Source organism: Emys orbicularis, chromosome 5 (assembly GCF_028017835.1).
Source record: "Emys orbicularis isolate rEmyOrb1 chromosome 5, rEmyOrb1.hap1, whole genome shotgun sequence".
In the NCBI taxonomy this organism is placed as follows: Eukaryota; Metazoa; Chordata; order Testudines; family Emydidae; genus Emys; species Emys orbicularis.
In genome coordinates this window covers 41,233,184-41,251,196 of record NC_088687.1, presented here as the reverse complement: position 1 = coordinate 41,251,196, position 18,013 = coordinate 41,233,184, and the positions used below count along the sequence as shown (strand labels likewise).

Below are 18,013 nucleotides of genomic sequence, written 5' to 3'. Positions count from 1 at the left end.
AAGCAAATGACCAAGAATAGTCAGGACATCAGTTTTATATTTCACCTGAAATATAGCACCTCCAGCAGCACAGTTCTTCCTGGCACCACGTGGGGACACTGGGTCAGTATTAACTCAGCAGAAACAGTGCCACCTACTGAATGAATAACATTAATTTCTGCAGCACGTCAGCTTTCCCATGGCAGAGAGACCTTGCAATGCTTAGGAGATCACAAAGTGATATGGTTTAAGGTAGTTGCACAGTTGCCAGTTTTAGGAGTATAACACAATGCATCTTTATGAAAACACACTACTAAATGAAATGAGTATCCCTCATTGTATCCCTATGCACAATAGCACATCCCTATAGATACTACAACAATGGGATGGATGGGACAAACAATAGAGCATAGCAGGCAACCATGGGCCTTCATTTGGGCTGATTGTTGCTTAGAATGAAAACCTGTGTCTACTTTCATTTTGCTTGCGCTACTCACAGGGGATGCCACGAGAAATCTGTCATCCCTACTGTGTCTACTGCCACATCCTCGCAGAGTCACAGCAACTCTGAGGTGCAGAGACAGGCACGCTGATGAAGTTCAGAAGCCCTAATTTACATCCACCTGTTTGCAGTCTGGAAGGCAGCTTCTGGACTAGGCTTAACAGGTTGCTGTCAGGAATGACCAGAGTGCTGCCACAATACAGAAATTTGTCTTAGTCCAATCTTCAGAGTGTAACTGTGGAGCAGCAATGCAGACGGTCAAACATGGTGTAGGAATGCACAATGAAAAGATTGGAGAGTGTGGACTGCAGCACCTTGCTGCCCTTGTTGTTCAGTGCTCTAACTGCTGCATCAATCCAGATATCAACTTGTGATGCATACAAAAGATGTCTCCACCATTATACCAACAGTGTTGTCACAGCTAACAAATGCCCAGACTTAGCTACCCCGTAATCTCTCCTTCTCAGAGAAGAGGTGGTTTGCCAGAGTACTTTGGAGGTAATGTGAAAGTTACTTTCCCACAGGTGCTATAATGGTACTTGAGCATGTACAAAGGACCTCATTTAAAAAAGAAAAAGATAATACTACTCCATGTGGTGTGATTTTTTTTTTTTTTTACAACACTTAGGAAAACATGGAAGATAAAGAAGCAGTCAGTCCCTCTTAAAAGTCAGACTCCACAGGGCCTTCCAAAGTCATGACTAAATCATGCCTTCCTTACAGGATTAGGCTCTTGGGTGGGTAATTGGATAATGCAGGCTAGTAGTGGGACAAAGTTTTGTGAGCCATTTAGGGCCAGATCCTCCAAGGTAGTTAGGTGCCTAATTTCCTAAATTCCTCTGAATTGTTGCTGTTATGGAATCATCACTGACTTTTATATATTTTAGCAGATTTCAAATATTTGACATCCATAAAGATAACTACATCTCTGAAGGATAATATGCTATTCATAGTTGGCTCAGGTTTCATTGTTGTATCATAACCAAAACATCCAGTAACCTTACTTTGTTCCTATGATACATATATTTTTCTAGCTGGAGAAAATATGCCAAAAAACTCTTCTGGTGAAGTTCCATTGACTTCAGGGGCGTTGCACGGGGGAGAGAGATGCCCCATTGCATCTAGTCTTACTATAATTAATAAATAAATACTGGAATTTTAAATGTTCAACTTGTGTTCATAATTTTGGTATGAAAGAAAAGGGAGCAATAGAAATAGAGGAAGGAAGAACATGTAGAAATGCTACAGGGAATACATTTGTATATTGTTCAAGTTATATTCCAGCTGCTGAAGTGATAACTAGTCTTAAAGCATTTTTTAAAATTAACAAAAGCAAAAAATTGAACATGATGATGACAAACATCTGGAATATATAAGATGACATGAAAGAACAACCATTTTACAGATTTAATTTAATAACTCATATGGTTCAAACAGATTAGCTTATCCTGCTAAAATACCTACTTGCCATTCAAAATACTTCACCCCTGTAGCAAGCTTTTGGCATATATAGCAGGGGTGGACAAACTTACTGACTCTCTGAGCTGCATATGACAATCTTCAGACGTTGAAGAGCCGGGGCATACTTGCCGGGGTTCGGGGCTTCAGCTCCGTGGGAGGCGCCGGCTGGGGCTTGGGGTTCAGCCTGCTCCTGCTGAAGCCCCAAGCCCCAGCAGGTGTGCCTTAGAGGGCTGAAGCCCTGAGACCCCCTCACCCCACTTGGCAGAAACCCCTACCCCACCACCCCACTGTGAGGCAGAGGTCCCGAGCTCCCCCCAGTCTGGTAGGTGGAGAATGTTGGAGGTCTGGGGGGCTCCACGAGCCCTACTTTAACTGTAAAAGAACCGCATTCAGCTTGCAAGCCACAGTTTGGCCACCCCTGATATTTAGTTATATTAATATAAGAGATGGACTTTCCTTTTCATTTGGTGTTTCTATTATTGCTTTTGTTTATTTTGTAGACTCTTCCACTATTGTTGCAGCCATTGAGTTAAAGAAACTTCACTACGGACAGTTTCCAAAATAGTGCTAGATCCTCACAGTTTATTTTAAGAGTAAGCATAGCTTGCCTACATAAGAAACCAGAACATTTTAGTTTCTACCGAGTTAAAAGGAGCAATTTACAAATACTTGTGCTCATGGAGATTCAGGAAGTGGCAGCTATAAAAACAAAAATCCTCAGTGTAATATTTCCCACTAGATCTGAGTTATGGAGGATGCCCCCACTCCCAGAGTAAGGTCAAATACAAGCTCAAAGAGATGAGATACAAATAGAACAGGAAATGGAATTCTCTCCGTCTATTCCTTCACTCACATACACTATGCCTTTTTCAGAAGCTCTTAGTGAAAAGAAAAATAATCCAGAGGAAGTGTCCGACATTGATAGCACATTAGTCATGGAGGATAGTATCAGAATGAGTGTCTGCTGTGATCTGTGACATAGTGGGTCCCAGCACTAGGTATCTTTTGAAGGGAGTGAATTAAGATTAAGAACAGGAAATCACCCACAGGAGCAAAACCAACAAATACAAAAATACTCACGTGGACCAGTTTTGGATTAGTTCATGAAAATATTGGTCAAATTCTGCCCCAGGATGCATGTGATCCATACCACTTGAAGTCAATGGTTATTGCATGTGCTTTTTTGGCCCTATTTAAGGTTATCTTTTTAAAGACACAGCTATTTGTCCTACTCAGCTCAAAATTCCATTATGGTAAGTTCTCGTTTAAAGAATTGGTGTCACTGATCATAATAATAAAGAAGTCATTTTGTGACTGAGAGCACTCTGAGCAACAGAACAGGAATGTAATGTAATGTGCTGCTTTTCTTCCCCTAAAACAAAGATTATCTGACTCACGTTGTCTAAGATAATGGCTATGACTTTGCTGGCCGCACTTTAACTGATCTAATTCTGGGAGGAAGGGCCATTTTGACATTTTGTGTTATAGCAACTGTGAGTACCCTCTCAAGTTTCTCTAGGAATCACTCATGTTAAGAACTGGATAGCCTTTAAACAAGTCACAGATCATTGCCTTTATACACAAAAATAAATTAAAATGAAAAGTCAGAGCTCAGTTTCCCTTTCTCTGTTATTTTACCCTGAAACTTATCTTTCTACTAAAAACCTGGATACATTCATTAATAAAGTAGCTGTGTGTAACTAAGGAATTCTTCTCTACTGTTTGTGTCTCCCACTTATATTCAGCCCTCTTTGACCTCAGTTCTCTGATCCTTACTAAACAGTCTACTTGTAGATGCTCTGCAGAATTAATGTGACTCATAATATTTCAGTTTGAGTATGACTTAAAGCACAAACCCATACAAGAAACATCCCTTCAAGCACACATGGGAAGTCAGGAGCAGCCCTGGGTGGAAAATGTTTTCGGTTTCCCTCCCTTCCCCACTTTAGCAACCTCTCACCCGCTCCAAAATGGCTGACCAATCAGCAGAGCAGTATAACAGTCTGGTGCTCCCTGGAAGCTGGCGCCTGGGGGTCTACCCTAGGACCAGCCTTTTGGGAAGTGCATCTGTGTCACTGAATCAAAGGGAAATTATGTTGCTTTTCAAATCTATTTTTCTTGTTCCATTTTTCCATTCAGGAACCCAGGAATCAGCATAGGGAATAATCCCTACTTCTGACCCCTCTGAAGGTGTGAAAGATTCTGAACCCAGTGGGACCAGCATGTTTCTGTTAAATAGGCAGTTGGCTGCAGGAAGTAACTACAGGGAGTCTGCACCTCCATTATACTACTGATCTTCCAAGACCTATTGCAAAGGCATTTTAAGGTATGGGGGCATGGACCTATGATAGTGCTGCCACAGGGGTAAAAGAGGACACAGTAGTGAAGTAGCCTGGATGGGAGAGGGGAGAGTCCATCCTCTCTCTCTCACACAGCTCATTTACACAGGCTGTGTACTGGCAAGTGGATTTCACCTTGGACATTCCCTAGAGTGGTCTAACCTTTAGCAAGACATGCATACAAATGGGTCTCACTTCTGATCAGTGATGCTCCTAAAGGCTTTTACAGCAGGATCTTTACTATGAACTTGTTCTGAGAGCTGGTCTGCACACAGTGTATGTACTGCTTTACCTGTATCAATCTGAAACCACTTTAGTTAAAGCAGAACAGTCTGCTAGTGTGGACACAGTTATACCATGTATAGACCCCCTTCTTCCACAGCCACTAAGGGGTTAACAGGTAGGCTTGCTATTTCCTCAGCTGCAGCTAATTGCTGGTCCAGCAACAGCTGGGGGATAAGAAGGCTGCAGCTCAAAGGAGAGGATGGTTCCTAGAAAGACTACTGAGAGGAGAAGTTGCATCTGGAAAAAGCCTATAAGAGAGGGGAAGTAGGCAGGAGCAAGGGACTGGGAGGAACGGGTCCTAGCTGCTTAATACAGGGTTCCTGGGCTGGCACCCAGAAGCATGAGTGGATGGGAGGGTCTGAGTTCTCCTACCATCCCCAGCAAAGAGATCAGGACTCTGCTGGGGGCTGGGATTATTGACCCATTCCTGCGTACATAGGACTTCTGGTGTATTGGACTGTTTGTTTATTGCCCTGAAAGGGGTGAGACTATCAACAAACCAGCTAGAGTCATAAGGAGAAGCCATCTGGCACAGAGCTAGATGAGTGGTGGGGTAGGAAAACTGAGGCAAAGTCACCATGCTACCTTGCAAAGCCATGGGGGGGGGGGGGGTAGAAGGGGGGCTGGCTGGAAAACTCACACTGGGCATACTATTGTAAAGATACTTGTGAAAAAACATCTATACTAGTATAAAGCACCTTTGTACTGGTATGATTGTGTCCACACTAGGCTTTCAGTTTTACCTACCCTTTTTCAGATATCATCAGTTTCCACACCTCCTGGTTAAAGACCATACTTAGATCTTGGATACACATTGTACAACTCTGGTAGGAGTCAATGGAAATTCCTTGGACATATCCAAGGACAGAATTTGGCTTTTAGTGACTGATGCTTTTTAGTGGATCTACATGTATTTACCTGGTGACACTCTTCATGTACCTTGGCCTCTTTTCTCCCCCTCCCCCCCAATCGTTTCTCACTGTCTGCCCTTTCGACTGGGTGCAGAGCAACCTGAAGTGAGGCTATAAAGCTACTTCATATCAAATAGCAGAGGGAGCTAATTGTGTAGCAAACTGTTCCCTCTCTTACCCAAACAGCAACATTGCACAAAAGCATTTCTGAAGCTAGTAGGACCAGAAATCTCAAAGAAGTCTGTTCATGTGGCTCAACTGCATTTTCATTGCATGGCCCAGAAGCTGATGAGCCATGCTTGCTCTTAATTGTTCTTCAGAACTGATTAAGGAGGAATCCAAAGGGCCCAAGTTTAAGTCTGATTTGAACAATTCGCTGCGGCTCTAATTTTAATTTCAATCAATAACACCAAGGGTGAGTCTGTTAATTCTGATCTATGCAACTTTTTCCAGAACAGCTATGCTAATCGTCAGTTGAAGAAAACAACAACTGAGTGACACACAAGAGTTGTACACAGTATGCCACCATTATTTCAGTGAATGCATTTGAATGCTTCATTTAGTCATGTAATGACATAAAAAAAAAAAAAAGACAGGCCACAAAGATGATCTTCCCAGATCTAATTATTAACTCCTATGCCTTGTTCTCTCCAGTGTAGTATAAAAGGCACCCAGTGTCCCCTCATATTAGTTTAATTTAGATTCACTAGGTTGCTTTTCACAATTGCTGTACAGTTTACTAGAGGAAACCCCTAACTGTGAGGGTCTGAAACTCCCCCCTCTTCCCCCCCCCCCCACTAGATAATACAAATTTGTAAATCACATCATTGTTTGAGTCACAAATGATCCCATGAACTCAGAAAGCTTCTGGTAAAGTTAGTCTGATGACCCTGAAAAATAGAAGACTCTGATAACATTGTCACAATCTAGGGCCTGATCCTATCTTCACTGAAGTCAATGGAAACATTCAAGATGTTCCAAGCAGAAACAGGTCCAAACTGTAAAATTCAGATAATTTAAAAAAAAAAAAAATGTTGGGGCATTCATTCCAGGATTTTTGTTTCTATTCTGATCTGGGTCTAGTTTAGAAACTGTAGTGATAGGCACTATCTAAAACCTAAATAGATTGGGTTACTTGCCCATCTTTCAGAGGTATTTCTAGGCAGATTTTTGGGTTGGGGCCATCTCTAGTTCAGACTGTGGATTTGGTTCAGATAAGCACCAAACGTCTTTCTTTCAAACCTGGCTGGAGATTTCACAGTGGCAGCCTTTCCCCACCCCTGCAGTTTATTACAGCTTTCCCCCACTGTGACGCACTCTTGGAACCCTTAATGTACAAAAAGAACAGGAGTACTTGTGGCACCTTAGAGACTAACAAATTTATTTGAGCATAAGCTTTCGTGCACTACGGCCCACTTCATCAGATGCATAGAATGGACCATATAGTAAGAAATATATATACATACAGAGAACATGAAAAGATGGAATTAGCCATACCAACTGTAATTAATTAATTAGCTTCTTACAGTTGGTATGGCTACTTCCACCTTTTCATGTTCTCTGTATGTATATATATTTCTTACTATATGTTCCATTCTAGTCATCTGATGAAGTGGGCCGTAGCCCACGAAAGCTTATGCTCAAATAAATTTGTTAGTCTCTAAAGTGCCACAAGTACTCCTGTTCTTTTTGCGGATACAGATTAACACGGCTGCTACTCTGAAACCTTTCTTAATGTACAAAGTTTCCCACTGGTGACAGAATTCCTAGGAAGGTTAATTTAGGCAAGAAAAGGTAGTTTAAGTGTATCCCACGTCATAATTAATTATTTTAAGAGCATCCACAATCTGCTTGGTACTTTACAGATATATAGACACACATGGTGACTGCCCTGAAGAGATTACAGTCTAAATTCAGACATGATATAAGGAGTGGAAGTAACAGATAGCAAGGTGTGGAATTGGGGGGGGGGGGGAGGGGTAGACAGTTGTAATGTTTTTGATTCTATGTACTTCTTGTTCTGATTTACATGTATAGATATCCTGTAGGAAGTAAGTAGTTCTGTAAGAAATGATTTCATCAGAAAGACAAAAGCAGTAACAAACTTTGCTGCATGATATGCCACAGCTTCCACTAAGAAAAAGCACCACAACTAACACTGGTATTTCTCAACGATGTAACTGCCTCCACATTCAGTTAAGCAGAACTTGTAAGGCTGCATGAAATAGCAACATCTGGCAATTCTCAATAATGTGACTGCATTATGATCAGATGTTTACTCAGCTCAGGCATATCTACATGTTGATGATGGGATTTTTGGATTATTATAATTGTGATCACTTAAATTACCAGAAGCACCCCATATAATCTCTGACAGGTAGTACACATCTGGGAGCTAAAGTCAGCCCAGATCCCATTATCTAATTAATTTGTCCACTGAAATAATACATAAAGTAAACATTGCTTAAGGTACCATATGTTCAATAATCAATTACATAAAAAAATGTTGTGCACTTTCTGTAACTCAACCCTATACTTCAAGTTGAAGAATAGTTCCTTTGTACTGGTCAATAACATATATAGACTTGAATCACTGAGAACTTGAATGAAACCGTGCTGATTATCAAGGCATCAGGTCGCCCTGCAAGCCTAGCATTTTGCAAATTTTGTTTTTCATTTTAGTATTGCAATGAATAATGTCAAACATGTACCTCCCTGCACAAAACGTACCTTCCAGCACATTAAGTAATTTTATGTGTTCCAGCTTCCTTAAAATAGACAACCTTATATAGTAATAGTTCCTTCTAATTGGAAGAATCATGTGTATAAGTCTTCCACAACTATTCTGGAATATTATTTTCATGACTGTTCAGGGAAATGGCTATGCAATGTTTACTTATTTAGCAAAAACTTTTTGCTACACCCTCACAATGTAGGAAATTATTCCTCCCTCTTAGATAATTTCTACATCCTTTTTTGTAACTAACTCAATTAAATTTGTCAGCAGGTGTTTGATATGAAATCCAAAATATAACTTGCAGAACAACCTACTGAATGGTACACAGCAGCTATATTAGCTGCGCCCTACTAGCTTCTGCACTTCTATGTCAAGCGATAGTTTGTTCTACGCAGAACGTTTTCAGAACCTTTTAGAGATTCCAAAAGAATTCTGTTTCTTATAGGTGGCATTCAGTCAAAGAGCAAATAGCAATAATAGTTCATAGAGTAAGGGAAGGAAAGTGTGGGCAAAACATACAGCTCATCAGGCAGCTTTCAGCGGAAGTGGGGTGGGGAGGGGGGAATGGTGTGCTTAGAATCCAGTTAAATAAAAGGGTTCTATTCACTACCCCAGGGTGAAAAAAGCAAAACACCAAATTAGCAGAAAAGCTCAGCAAACAAAAATACTCAAATAAGATAAATAGTTACGGTCACTTCTGGCAAGATGCATCAAAACCCCAGCAGATTTCTGCTGATCCCAGACAAGGCAGAAATATCTACCTGTCTTTTCCTCCCTTGCCAAATGGAAAAAGCAGGTCACTTCTGTGTAAAGGGCCCCACTCTGCAGAACTCAGTAAAAGGTGACCAGGCTAGCTCCCTACTGGGGTCTGGATTCAGCAGTCCATCCATATTCAGCAAAGCATTTAAGCATGTGCCTAAGTCCACCCACATTCAGTAAATGCGACTTAATCACATGCTTATATTCTCTGCTGAATTGTGGACACATTTTCAAAGTTATTTGGGCACCTAAGATGCAGATAGGAGCCTACTGGGATTTTCAAACCTAACTTGTCACCCTTGGTGGCAGAGAGAAGCCAAGGATTTGAATGGGCATGGAAGACTAACTAGATGTGGTTCCTTGACGTGATAGCTGAAGAACATTGGTGGGGTATCGTGAGGGAGTTTGTACAGCTCCAGCGTGTGCCCCCTTTATTGTATGAGGGTTTGTCTATGAGGGAAAGCTTCACCAAGTATATTTGTCTGTGTACTTAAACCACTGTGATTATGCAGGTATAACTCCCCGTGTAGATACTCTTATTCCAGAATGAGTGGCTTTTGGGGTGCTTTCTTTTATACAGCTTCCAAAGTAACATATGCTAAACCAGAAAAGGGCATCTTGTATGAGTATAACAATAACCATATAGGTAGTCATACAAGCGTTATTATAGTGGTTTAAATTCTCATCTTACCCAATGCATGTCTAACTTTGCTGTGTAGACAACACATCAGTAAGCAAAGTCCTCTAGTTTCTAGTGCTGTCATGCTTATGACATTTAACACATACAGAGCTTTGAGTGTGGCCATTATACTCAGATACACTCTCAAAGAGCTGATGGGATCACTCAAGCAAGCCTTGCCCCCACAACTGCAAGGTTCAAAAAGATCAAGCCAATATCCTTATCTGGTTCAAACTGGCATAATTCCATGGAAGCTGAAGAACTGGCTTCCTGTGTATGATACCCCTGTCCTGATCAGGAAGAATGGGAGAAGGACCCAGCAAAGGCAGTAGTAGTGGATCTAGAACTGAAATGTATATCTATGGAGGCAATCAGAGAAACGGGATGGAGGTTGTCTATAAATCAGGAGGAAAGGATCCACTCATGTGCCCCAGTCAGAACTGCAATAGATGGCATATTACCCAGGGGGCTTACGTTTGAAGGTCAGAGTTCCAGTCAACATGAGAGAGCTCAGGGCTAGATTTTTTTTTATTATTATTATTTTTATTTTTTTCAGAAAAGCTCAACTCCATTTTAGGTGTTTAGGCACCCACCAAGTGCCAAATTTCAAATGTGCTCAGCGTACCTCCATCTCCCATTGTTCTCAATGGGAGTTGGGTGCTCAGCTCTTTTTAAAATTTTGGTCCTCATACTCAACATTATACTACACTGGAGTGTGAGCAGCAAATAAAACGCTATGGTGTAGCCGCTGTAGGCACCACCTATGCCGATGGGAGGGGTTCTCCCATGAGTGTAGGTCATCCACCTCCCAAGAGGCTATCTACACCGGGGGTTAGGTTAGCATAGTCACATCTCTTAGGGATGTGGATTTTTAACACCCCAAGGGATGTAGCTATGCTGATATAATTTCCCAGTGTAGACTAGCACTGGTGCATGCTCAAGTCTTGCTGCTTTGTCCATCCTCAACTTGGAGCCTGATCCTGCAGTCCTTCCATTATCGTCCAATGTGACTGGTGCACTCACAAGGGCTGCAGGGTCTGATGAGAAAAGCTAACTACCTGAAGAAAATGGGGAAAACATCATTCCTTATATAACATGTTTTTATTGGTCCCAATTTTTAAGCCCCTCAACATGCCCTCCAATTTTGTGGTGTCATTTTTGTTCCTGCCAGCAATAGTGGTAGAAATGAATTCTGGGTTCAATCAGGTAGCTCACTGTCTAAATGCTCTCATTGTTGTCCACAATTAATTGCAGGGACAAAATTGTTCCTCCAAAACTAGAAGCAATCTCTTAAAATAAAAGCCATTTTATAGCATGATAAACTCTGAGCATTAATCCCCTGAATAATGGGCCCCTTCAATAATTTCTGCTTGAGAAGGTAAGTGTAAAGCAACCCAGGTTCCACACTGCATGCAAGAGCCCCCTTCTGTGATACACACAAGTACTGGAGTTATCCTTTCTAATGACCTGACACAATCCTAAAGGATATTATAAACATCATTTTCTGTCATGCTGTTTTGCTGCAAATTTAGCCAAGAAAACTTACTATTAAGTTAATAAGAATAGAATGGCAGGAAATACAAAACAATAAAATATAATGTCATACAATACACTTTAAATGTTTCCAGCAAAGAATTCAAACAATGAAGCAAAGCGCTACACAAAGGAGCTAATGTAAGTTTAGTATTTAGATACAGACTTTACTTTCTTAAGTTATTTATATTGAGCCAATATGTACTCTCTCCCACTGAAAACTCTCTTGGCATAAAGTTTTGAAGTTTATCTATTAGAAACAAACACAAATGAATATTTGCCATATATCCAGACCATATTGTATTTGCATAAATGCTTTTGGAAAGTATGCCAAAAACAGTTTGGTATGGAGGCTGCATATCCAAACAGGGTATACAGTTGTGTCAGTTCTGCTGTGCAGTACTACACTAGTGCCTTAGTACTAAACACTTCCATTGGCATTGCTGCTGGAGTACAAAGCTTTCCTTCCTTCCCTCTGCAGTGAAATGACTTAAAAACTCACAGCCCTACACTTTGGAAGCCCAGATAACCCCACCTGTGGTAAAGGTATATTAGAAAGAATTTCTTTTTCATTATCTACTCAGTGCCAGAAAGACAAACATAGTATTTCAGCATCAGAGTTCAAAACTAGGCAGTTTCCACTTGATTTTGGCAAACTAAATTTATTGTTTTTCAATTTTCAAAATGATTTTTAATCAAATCTCTATAACGGCCTCCTGCTGCCCCACTGAAGTGAATGGAAGTTTGCCATTGACTGAAATAGGCGTTGGATCAAGTCCTATGTGCACAGGCAAAATTTTATTGGTTATTAAATTGGGTCAGTATCAGTTACAGGACTTAATAAAAACTTCTTCAGAAAAGAAACACAGCCCCTCCAAACAACTCCTCAGGCAAAAGACTGTGTGTAAATATGCCTTACTTGCCAGTCTACCCTAATGAGACTTTCCTCTGCTAGGGGGTTCATTCTATGGACAGTCATCTTTAGCCTTTAACACTGTCAGCCTCATACCCTTCACTAAAATCAATAATGCTTTAAAAAATAAAATCAGGAGGATTCCCCCCTAAACTTTCAAGGTATATATTTTTGATTACTCAGCTAATGCATGTGCATATATTTTCCTATAAGGCTCAAGGAGCCAACAATGTTAAAAAAAAGTAAGGGCCAGATCCTCAACTGGTGACCGTCAGAATAGTTTGATTGAAGTCAGTGGGCCTAATTGTTTATTTCTGGCTTCCTGAGCCAGCAGGAGCTGGAAAAGCTGCACAGATTTTGCTCTCATTGGTGCCTGGTGCAGTACGTGTACTGTGCAGAACTGATGTGTTCTGGAGGGAAACTCAGCCAGGCCTCTACAGCCAGCGAATAGTAGCTCTGATGTGATGCAGAACACAGGATGAGGGGGTGTGGAACAGCGAGGGAAATAAGATAATCCATGGCGGCGGGCGCACTCTCAAAGACAACAACAACACAAAAAGCCCCACACAACCCCCCTGAAATCAATTATTTTTTCTGTGTTCAGCAAAATGGCTTTATCTAAGAGCTGATGGAGAGGTAGAGCTTTTCCCCCCTGGAAGTTTAAGAATTTTCTCAGGATTATTTTTGCTAGGAATAATCAAACAGAAAACCTCATCCTCTAGGTATGATTCCAAACATAGCATTAATACTTATGGCTAATAATTCTGTAAATATTTAACAGAGTTTTACTTAATTAAAAAAAAAGAGTTTGAGCATTCTATGGATGCAGTAAACTAGAGCTATTCTTTTCAGTGACAAAATGTTTATATTCATAGTATTGCTCAAAGAGAATGAAGTGGCTTTACTGATTTTCATCTATTAGAATGAATGTTTTGTTTTAAAAAATAAATACTTAGCTATTCAGAGTAATAAAGAGTACAGAATGGTTGAGACCAGTGTATAATACATGTACTAAGGCCCCGATTCACATATGCATCCCTATTCAGGGCAAAATATGCTTACATGCTTTCCTGAATCAGGGGAATGGTTCTGAAATAACAATGAAACTGTCTAAAAAGCCAGGCTGCATGAAATTAAGATGGCATTTTTTATCTTTATGTTCATGTGCCTTCTCTGTCCACCATAACATAAGTGAAGGACCTGGATTTTTTTAAAGTTTTTAATTTTATAAAATATAAAAACTAAATTAAAGAAAAAATAATATCCAGAAAACCACTTCAAAGAAAAACATGACTTTCCCACCTTGTTATGTGAGTTTTCGTAGTAAACACTTAACATCCATTATATATATAATGGGCTAGATTAATTCCTCTTGTAGTTCTATTGACATCAGGTGAGTTAATGGAGTTATACCATGGATTAATTTGATCCATTATGTGTAACAAATATGTAAGCAAATGAGTTCACGTGTAGCTATGTCAAAATCTTGTTAACTAAAGTTAGAAGACTTTGCAGAGTAGAACTATTCAAGCAACATAACTTCCAATACTCAAACCCCATGACGCTTCAAAGGACATTTAATCCTTTCTCCCCCTAAAAGAAAAAAGATTTACCACTAAAGGTAAAGAAGAACAGTCTCTAATTCCCTGTGAGGTTGTGGGAAAATTAACACTATTGAGAAGTGTGCCACACTGCTTATTGATTTCTGATCAGCTCTGAGAATACACTGGTAAAAAAAGATTATGCCAATAAAAAGATTCCTCTCCGAAGGTGTCACACTACCATATTTTATCTCTGTCAGCACAAACTTTGGGTCTGAGCCTTCTCTCATTGATATCATGGCAGAACAACCTATATCTCAATTGGTAGAAGGACTGGGCCTTTTTTGAAAAAAACAATATTAGAGACTTTACATGCTTTTTTTAGCACAACTGAATTCGTTATAGGCTTCAGAATAGTCTTTATAAAATGGAATAAAATCCACTGCAAATTTCCCTTCCTTTGTTTTAAACCATACCAAGCTACAAGTGCATAACTACAATCCTATTGCACTGAAATGTCAAAAGCTGTGTATTTGGGGTTGGGGTTGGCGTTGGGGGGAAAGAGGAACCATTTTGCAATTCTTTATCCAGTGACTTTGCACCCAAGAAGTTTTGCTTTCACACAAAAGGCATTTTTTTTCTTTACTCAAAACATGAAACTGAAAGTGAAAACCTTTACTTTTTAGGTTTTCATGTTCTGTTGTAACTATTATTCACAGCCCTACCTGAAGCCATGAGATATTTGGCTAGTTTAGAGTTCAAATCAAACAAAACCAACTAGGTTCCATACAAACATTTTTAGTGCTCATAAACGTTTTGCCATAACACTCAACAAAACGTTTTGCTGTCTCTGGATATTTTTTTTTTAGACTGTTTTACCTCAGGTTCAGTAATGAACCATATGGCAGTTGGTTACATAATTATGTTAGACTCAGGAACTTCTGCAACAAGTAGATGCGGAGGGGTTTCAATATGGATTTAATTTCACCATATTTTGTTCAAAAGGAACCTGAAACCGAAAGTGAAACGCAAACGGTTTGAAACAACCTGAAACAATACTGAGAAAAGTTCATGCTCGGGTACAATTCATTAGTGTTTTATAAGCCATATAGGGGTTGGGTCCTAGCCATGTTAGAGATTGACTCTCTCCCTGTATTGTGACCCCAAAATTAAAAGCAGCTGAAGGGCCTGGTATCTGAAGACTGACAGCAGGATATGTTCAGCAAGGGGCCTTTTAGGGCTTGTCTAGACAGCAAAAATAAGTCATGTTAGAAAATGAGTTATATATAAAAAGGGACCTAAAGAAAAGCTCTGTGTAAGCTCAAATCTTGTCTCTCTCTCACCAAAATAAGTTGGTCCAATAAAAAATCTTACCTTATCCACCTTGTCGCTCTCCATTTTAACTAACAGCTTTAAACACTATTTTGGGCAATTCATGTTGAGTTAGTTGGTCATGGTCAACCATAGGGGGCAGACTAGGGTTATCCTCAAACAGCTGATGTTTTTTAAACACAACATGCCGCAGGTGCACATTAATTAAAGTGTGTTAGCTAATACATTCCCAAACATAACTTGTTTTCCCAGTCTAGACAAACCCTTACTCTGAAATTCACTTCTCTTGCTGGTCTGACAGAGCCTGTGTTTGTTGATATGCAGGGCACCAAGTAAACCCTAATCTGCCTGGGCACCCAGAACCTGTCAGTGCAACCCATCCAGTAGACACGGCTGGCTGACCTGGAGATCTGCCAATTCAGAACATCTTGTGGGGAGTCAGATAGCAGGCCCCTATTGAGCCCTGGCTGGATTTTAACAGTACTCTCCATGGTTGGTCATGATAGGAAAAGGCATGTTGTGGGAAAGGTATTGACAAGTTGGGTTTCCAAAAAAGTTCTTGGCCTTGTGAAGGAGCAGTCTTGGGCCAGTCAAAAATGACAGGTGATCTGGGCCATATCATAACGAGCAGCTGAGGAATTAAAACTCTGGTACCCATAATCAACTTCATGAGACATTAGTTTACCAACAGTACCTTACAAATATATATCATTTTGTTTTTATAAAGCTTGTTCTAAAGTTTTTGCATTACTTGGCCATTTGATTGGTTTTAATTACAAGTAAAACACATACTTTCCTTAATGATCCTTTCTAAAAACTATTGGTTCCTGCTTTTAGAGATGAGTCACAACTGTAATCACTTGGCTAGTTCTCCCAACCTCAGGGTTCAAGTGGTTTAGTGGTTTTGGTGCATTAGTCTTAGGACACATCCAAACTATCTTTGGGTTTTTGGTTTTTTGTAAAACCCCTGACTTTACCCATCTTTGTCTGTAACAGAGATGGGCCATACCTGAACCTTGTGTCAAAACTACCATAGTTTTGCTTTGCTTTGCTTTGACAAACAAAAGCTACCCCAGTTCTACCCATCTGCTATGACTTTTGCATTCCTTGATGTTTTCACTAGGTGGCAGGATTCCACCATCACCTACTATTGATGAAGTTACTTGCAAAGAAAGAGTTGCGTGCAAACAGGTTTTGATTTTTTTAAACAAAAAACACTGTTAGAGTACTGTGAAATATTTAAAAATAAACGTTAAGAGACAATGATACTTACAAGTGATAAGAGAAAAATACGTTCAATAAACTGCAGCTTGACTATTGAATAAGATTAATTTTATGGCTAGAAGTAATTCAGAGAAAACAGAATGAAAGATGTTATTTTCCTAGCAAAAGAACGGACACAAGCCCTTGGTTTTAAACAAGTAAAATCCTTTTCTCCCATATCTAATATTTCTGCTAATTGGAAAAACTAACTAACCCAATTAGTTTAATGCAACTGTAATTAGTATGTATATTACCAGCTAAAAGAAGTACAAGATTAAAGAACTAGCTTAATAATGCCCCAAAATCAAATTCCTAAAAATTTATCAACCTACCTAGTACTGAGTACTATGAGATAATGTATATACCCCTTTTTTTCTTGTTTCCTTTTTTATTTTATTGGTATAAAATACAAGTTAATCTCTGGACTTCAAATTAATCTGACAGGATTTATTATATTATTATATTCACTAGTCCAAAATCTGCTCTCGCAGTATTGAATTTGTGCTTATACCATAGCTGGGGACAGAATGGCCCCTTGTCTAAGATGACATAATGTGGCAACACGGCTATCATTCTACAATTCCTAATAACCATGAAAAACCATAGTCTGTAATAAAATGAATATTTATTTTATATCAAACTACTTAAAAAAAATTGTTCCAAAATGTCATGGTTTGAGACCATTTCAAGTTGTTTTAGACTTTTTGTTGTGTACTTTCACTTCATATATAAATATAAACTGTGATATGCTCAACAATTTTCAGGTTATAATCCATGAAATACATATCAGGGCATGTTTGGCAACTATTAAAGCTATTTCCAGATAATATACTTTTCATTAATATGAAGTGATGACTCTCTGGGTAATGCTTTCCAGGAGTCCCAAAATAGTAGGAACACTTTCTTGTGCCAAATCATTTATTTATTCCATGCCAAGACTAGAGAAAGTGTCACAGATCAATAGTCAAAATTGGGTTTGCTAACCGGGGACCCAATCCTGTGTGGTGCTGAGTGACTTCCACCACACCCAATGAATTCAGTAGGCACAGAAGGCACTCATCATCTCATAAGATTCTGCCCTTCCCATGCAAGAAAACAGCTGTGGTACTTGTAGGTAATCAAAAGGTAAGAATTACCTATCATTTAAAAAAAAAATCACTATCTGCACCTGTGGAAGCAGCTCCCCAAATACATTTCCAACAAACATAGCCAGCCCCACAATAAAACTTGCCTCAAGGCTTCTGACTGGAAGCTATATAGATCACAACAAGCTTCTTTCTTTCTTTCCCTCCTTGTCGTAACACACTTATAACATCTCTCTCATTGTCCTACCTTAGCGATTTGCAAAGGCTGCTTTTGCTCCTTGCCACCTTGCAGTCTAAAGCCCCAAGGTGCCCCTCCACTCATGGAAATGCAGATATAATCCCCTGTGCCCATTTTCCTGGTGCAGTTAGGCAGAATTCATCTGCAGAGGAAGATGAAAAGTTCTCTAGCTTTTGTAGATGTTCACTGAACTTGAGGCTTGCCTGCCAGGCAGAGCTGGAGGAGCAGAGCACCACTCTGTTGCTGCTGCTGCGTACTGCTCTGTATAATGTAGTCATTCACAAGAATGCAGGAGCTCTCACAGATCAAGGGCCCAGCCCACTGTTTCGTCAGACTCTCCTATGCTCAGCCCACCTTCAGAGTAAAGTAAAATAATGCTGAGAAACCACACACAAAAGAGACTGAGCCATGAGGCTAAAAAGGCTATATTTAACCACAAGAGCCTCTGCCTTTGAC

The 18,013-nt window shown here is 39.8% G+C and overlaps 1 protein-coding gene across 1 annotated transcript in view; it reads right to left on the bottom strand.

The window, feature by feature from the left end:
- SYNPO2 (synaptopodin 2) overlaps nucleotides 1-17,671 on the bottom strand; it is a 116,644-nt gene extending 98,973 nt beyond the window's left edge. The window contains exon 1 of the mRNA XM_065405358.1: nucleotides 17,567-17,671. Coding sequence (XP_065261430.1) covers nucleotides 17,567-17,671 — 105 coding nt within the window. The remainder of the gene's footprint in view (nucleotides 1-17,566) is intronic.
- Nucleotides 17,672-18,013: the final 342 nt, after the last annotated feature.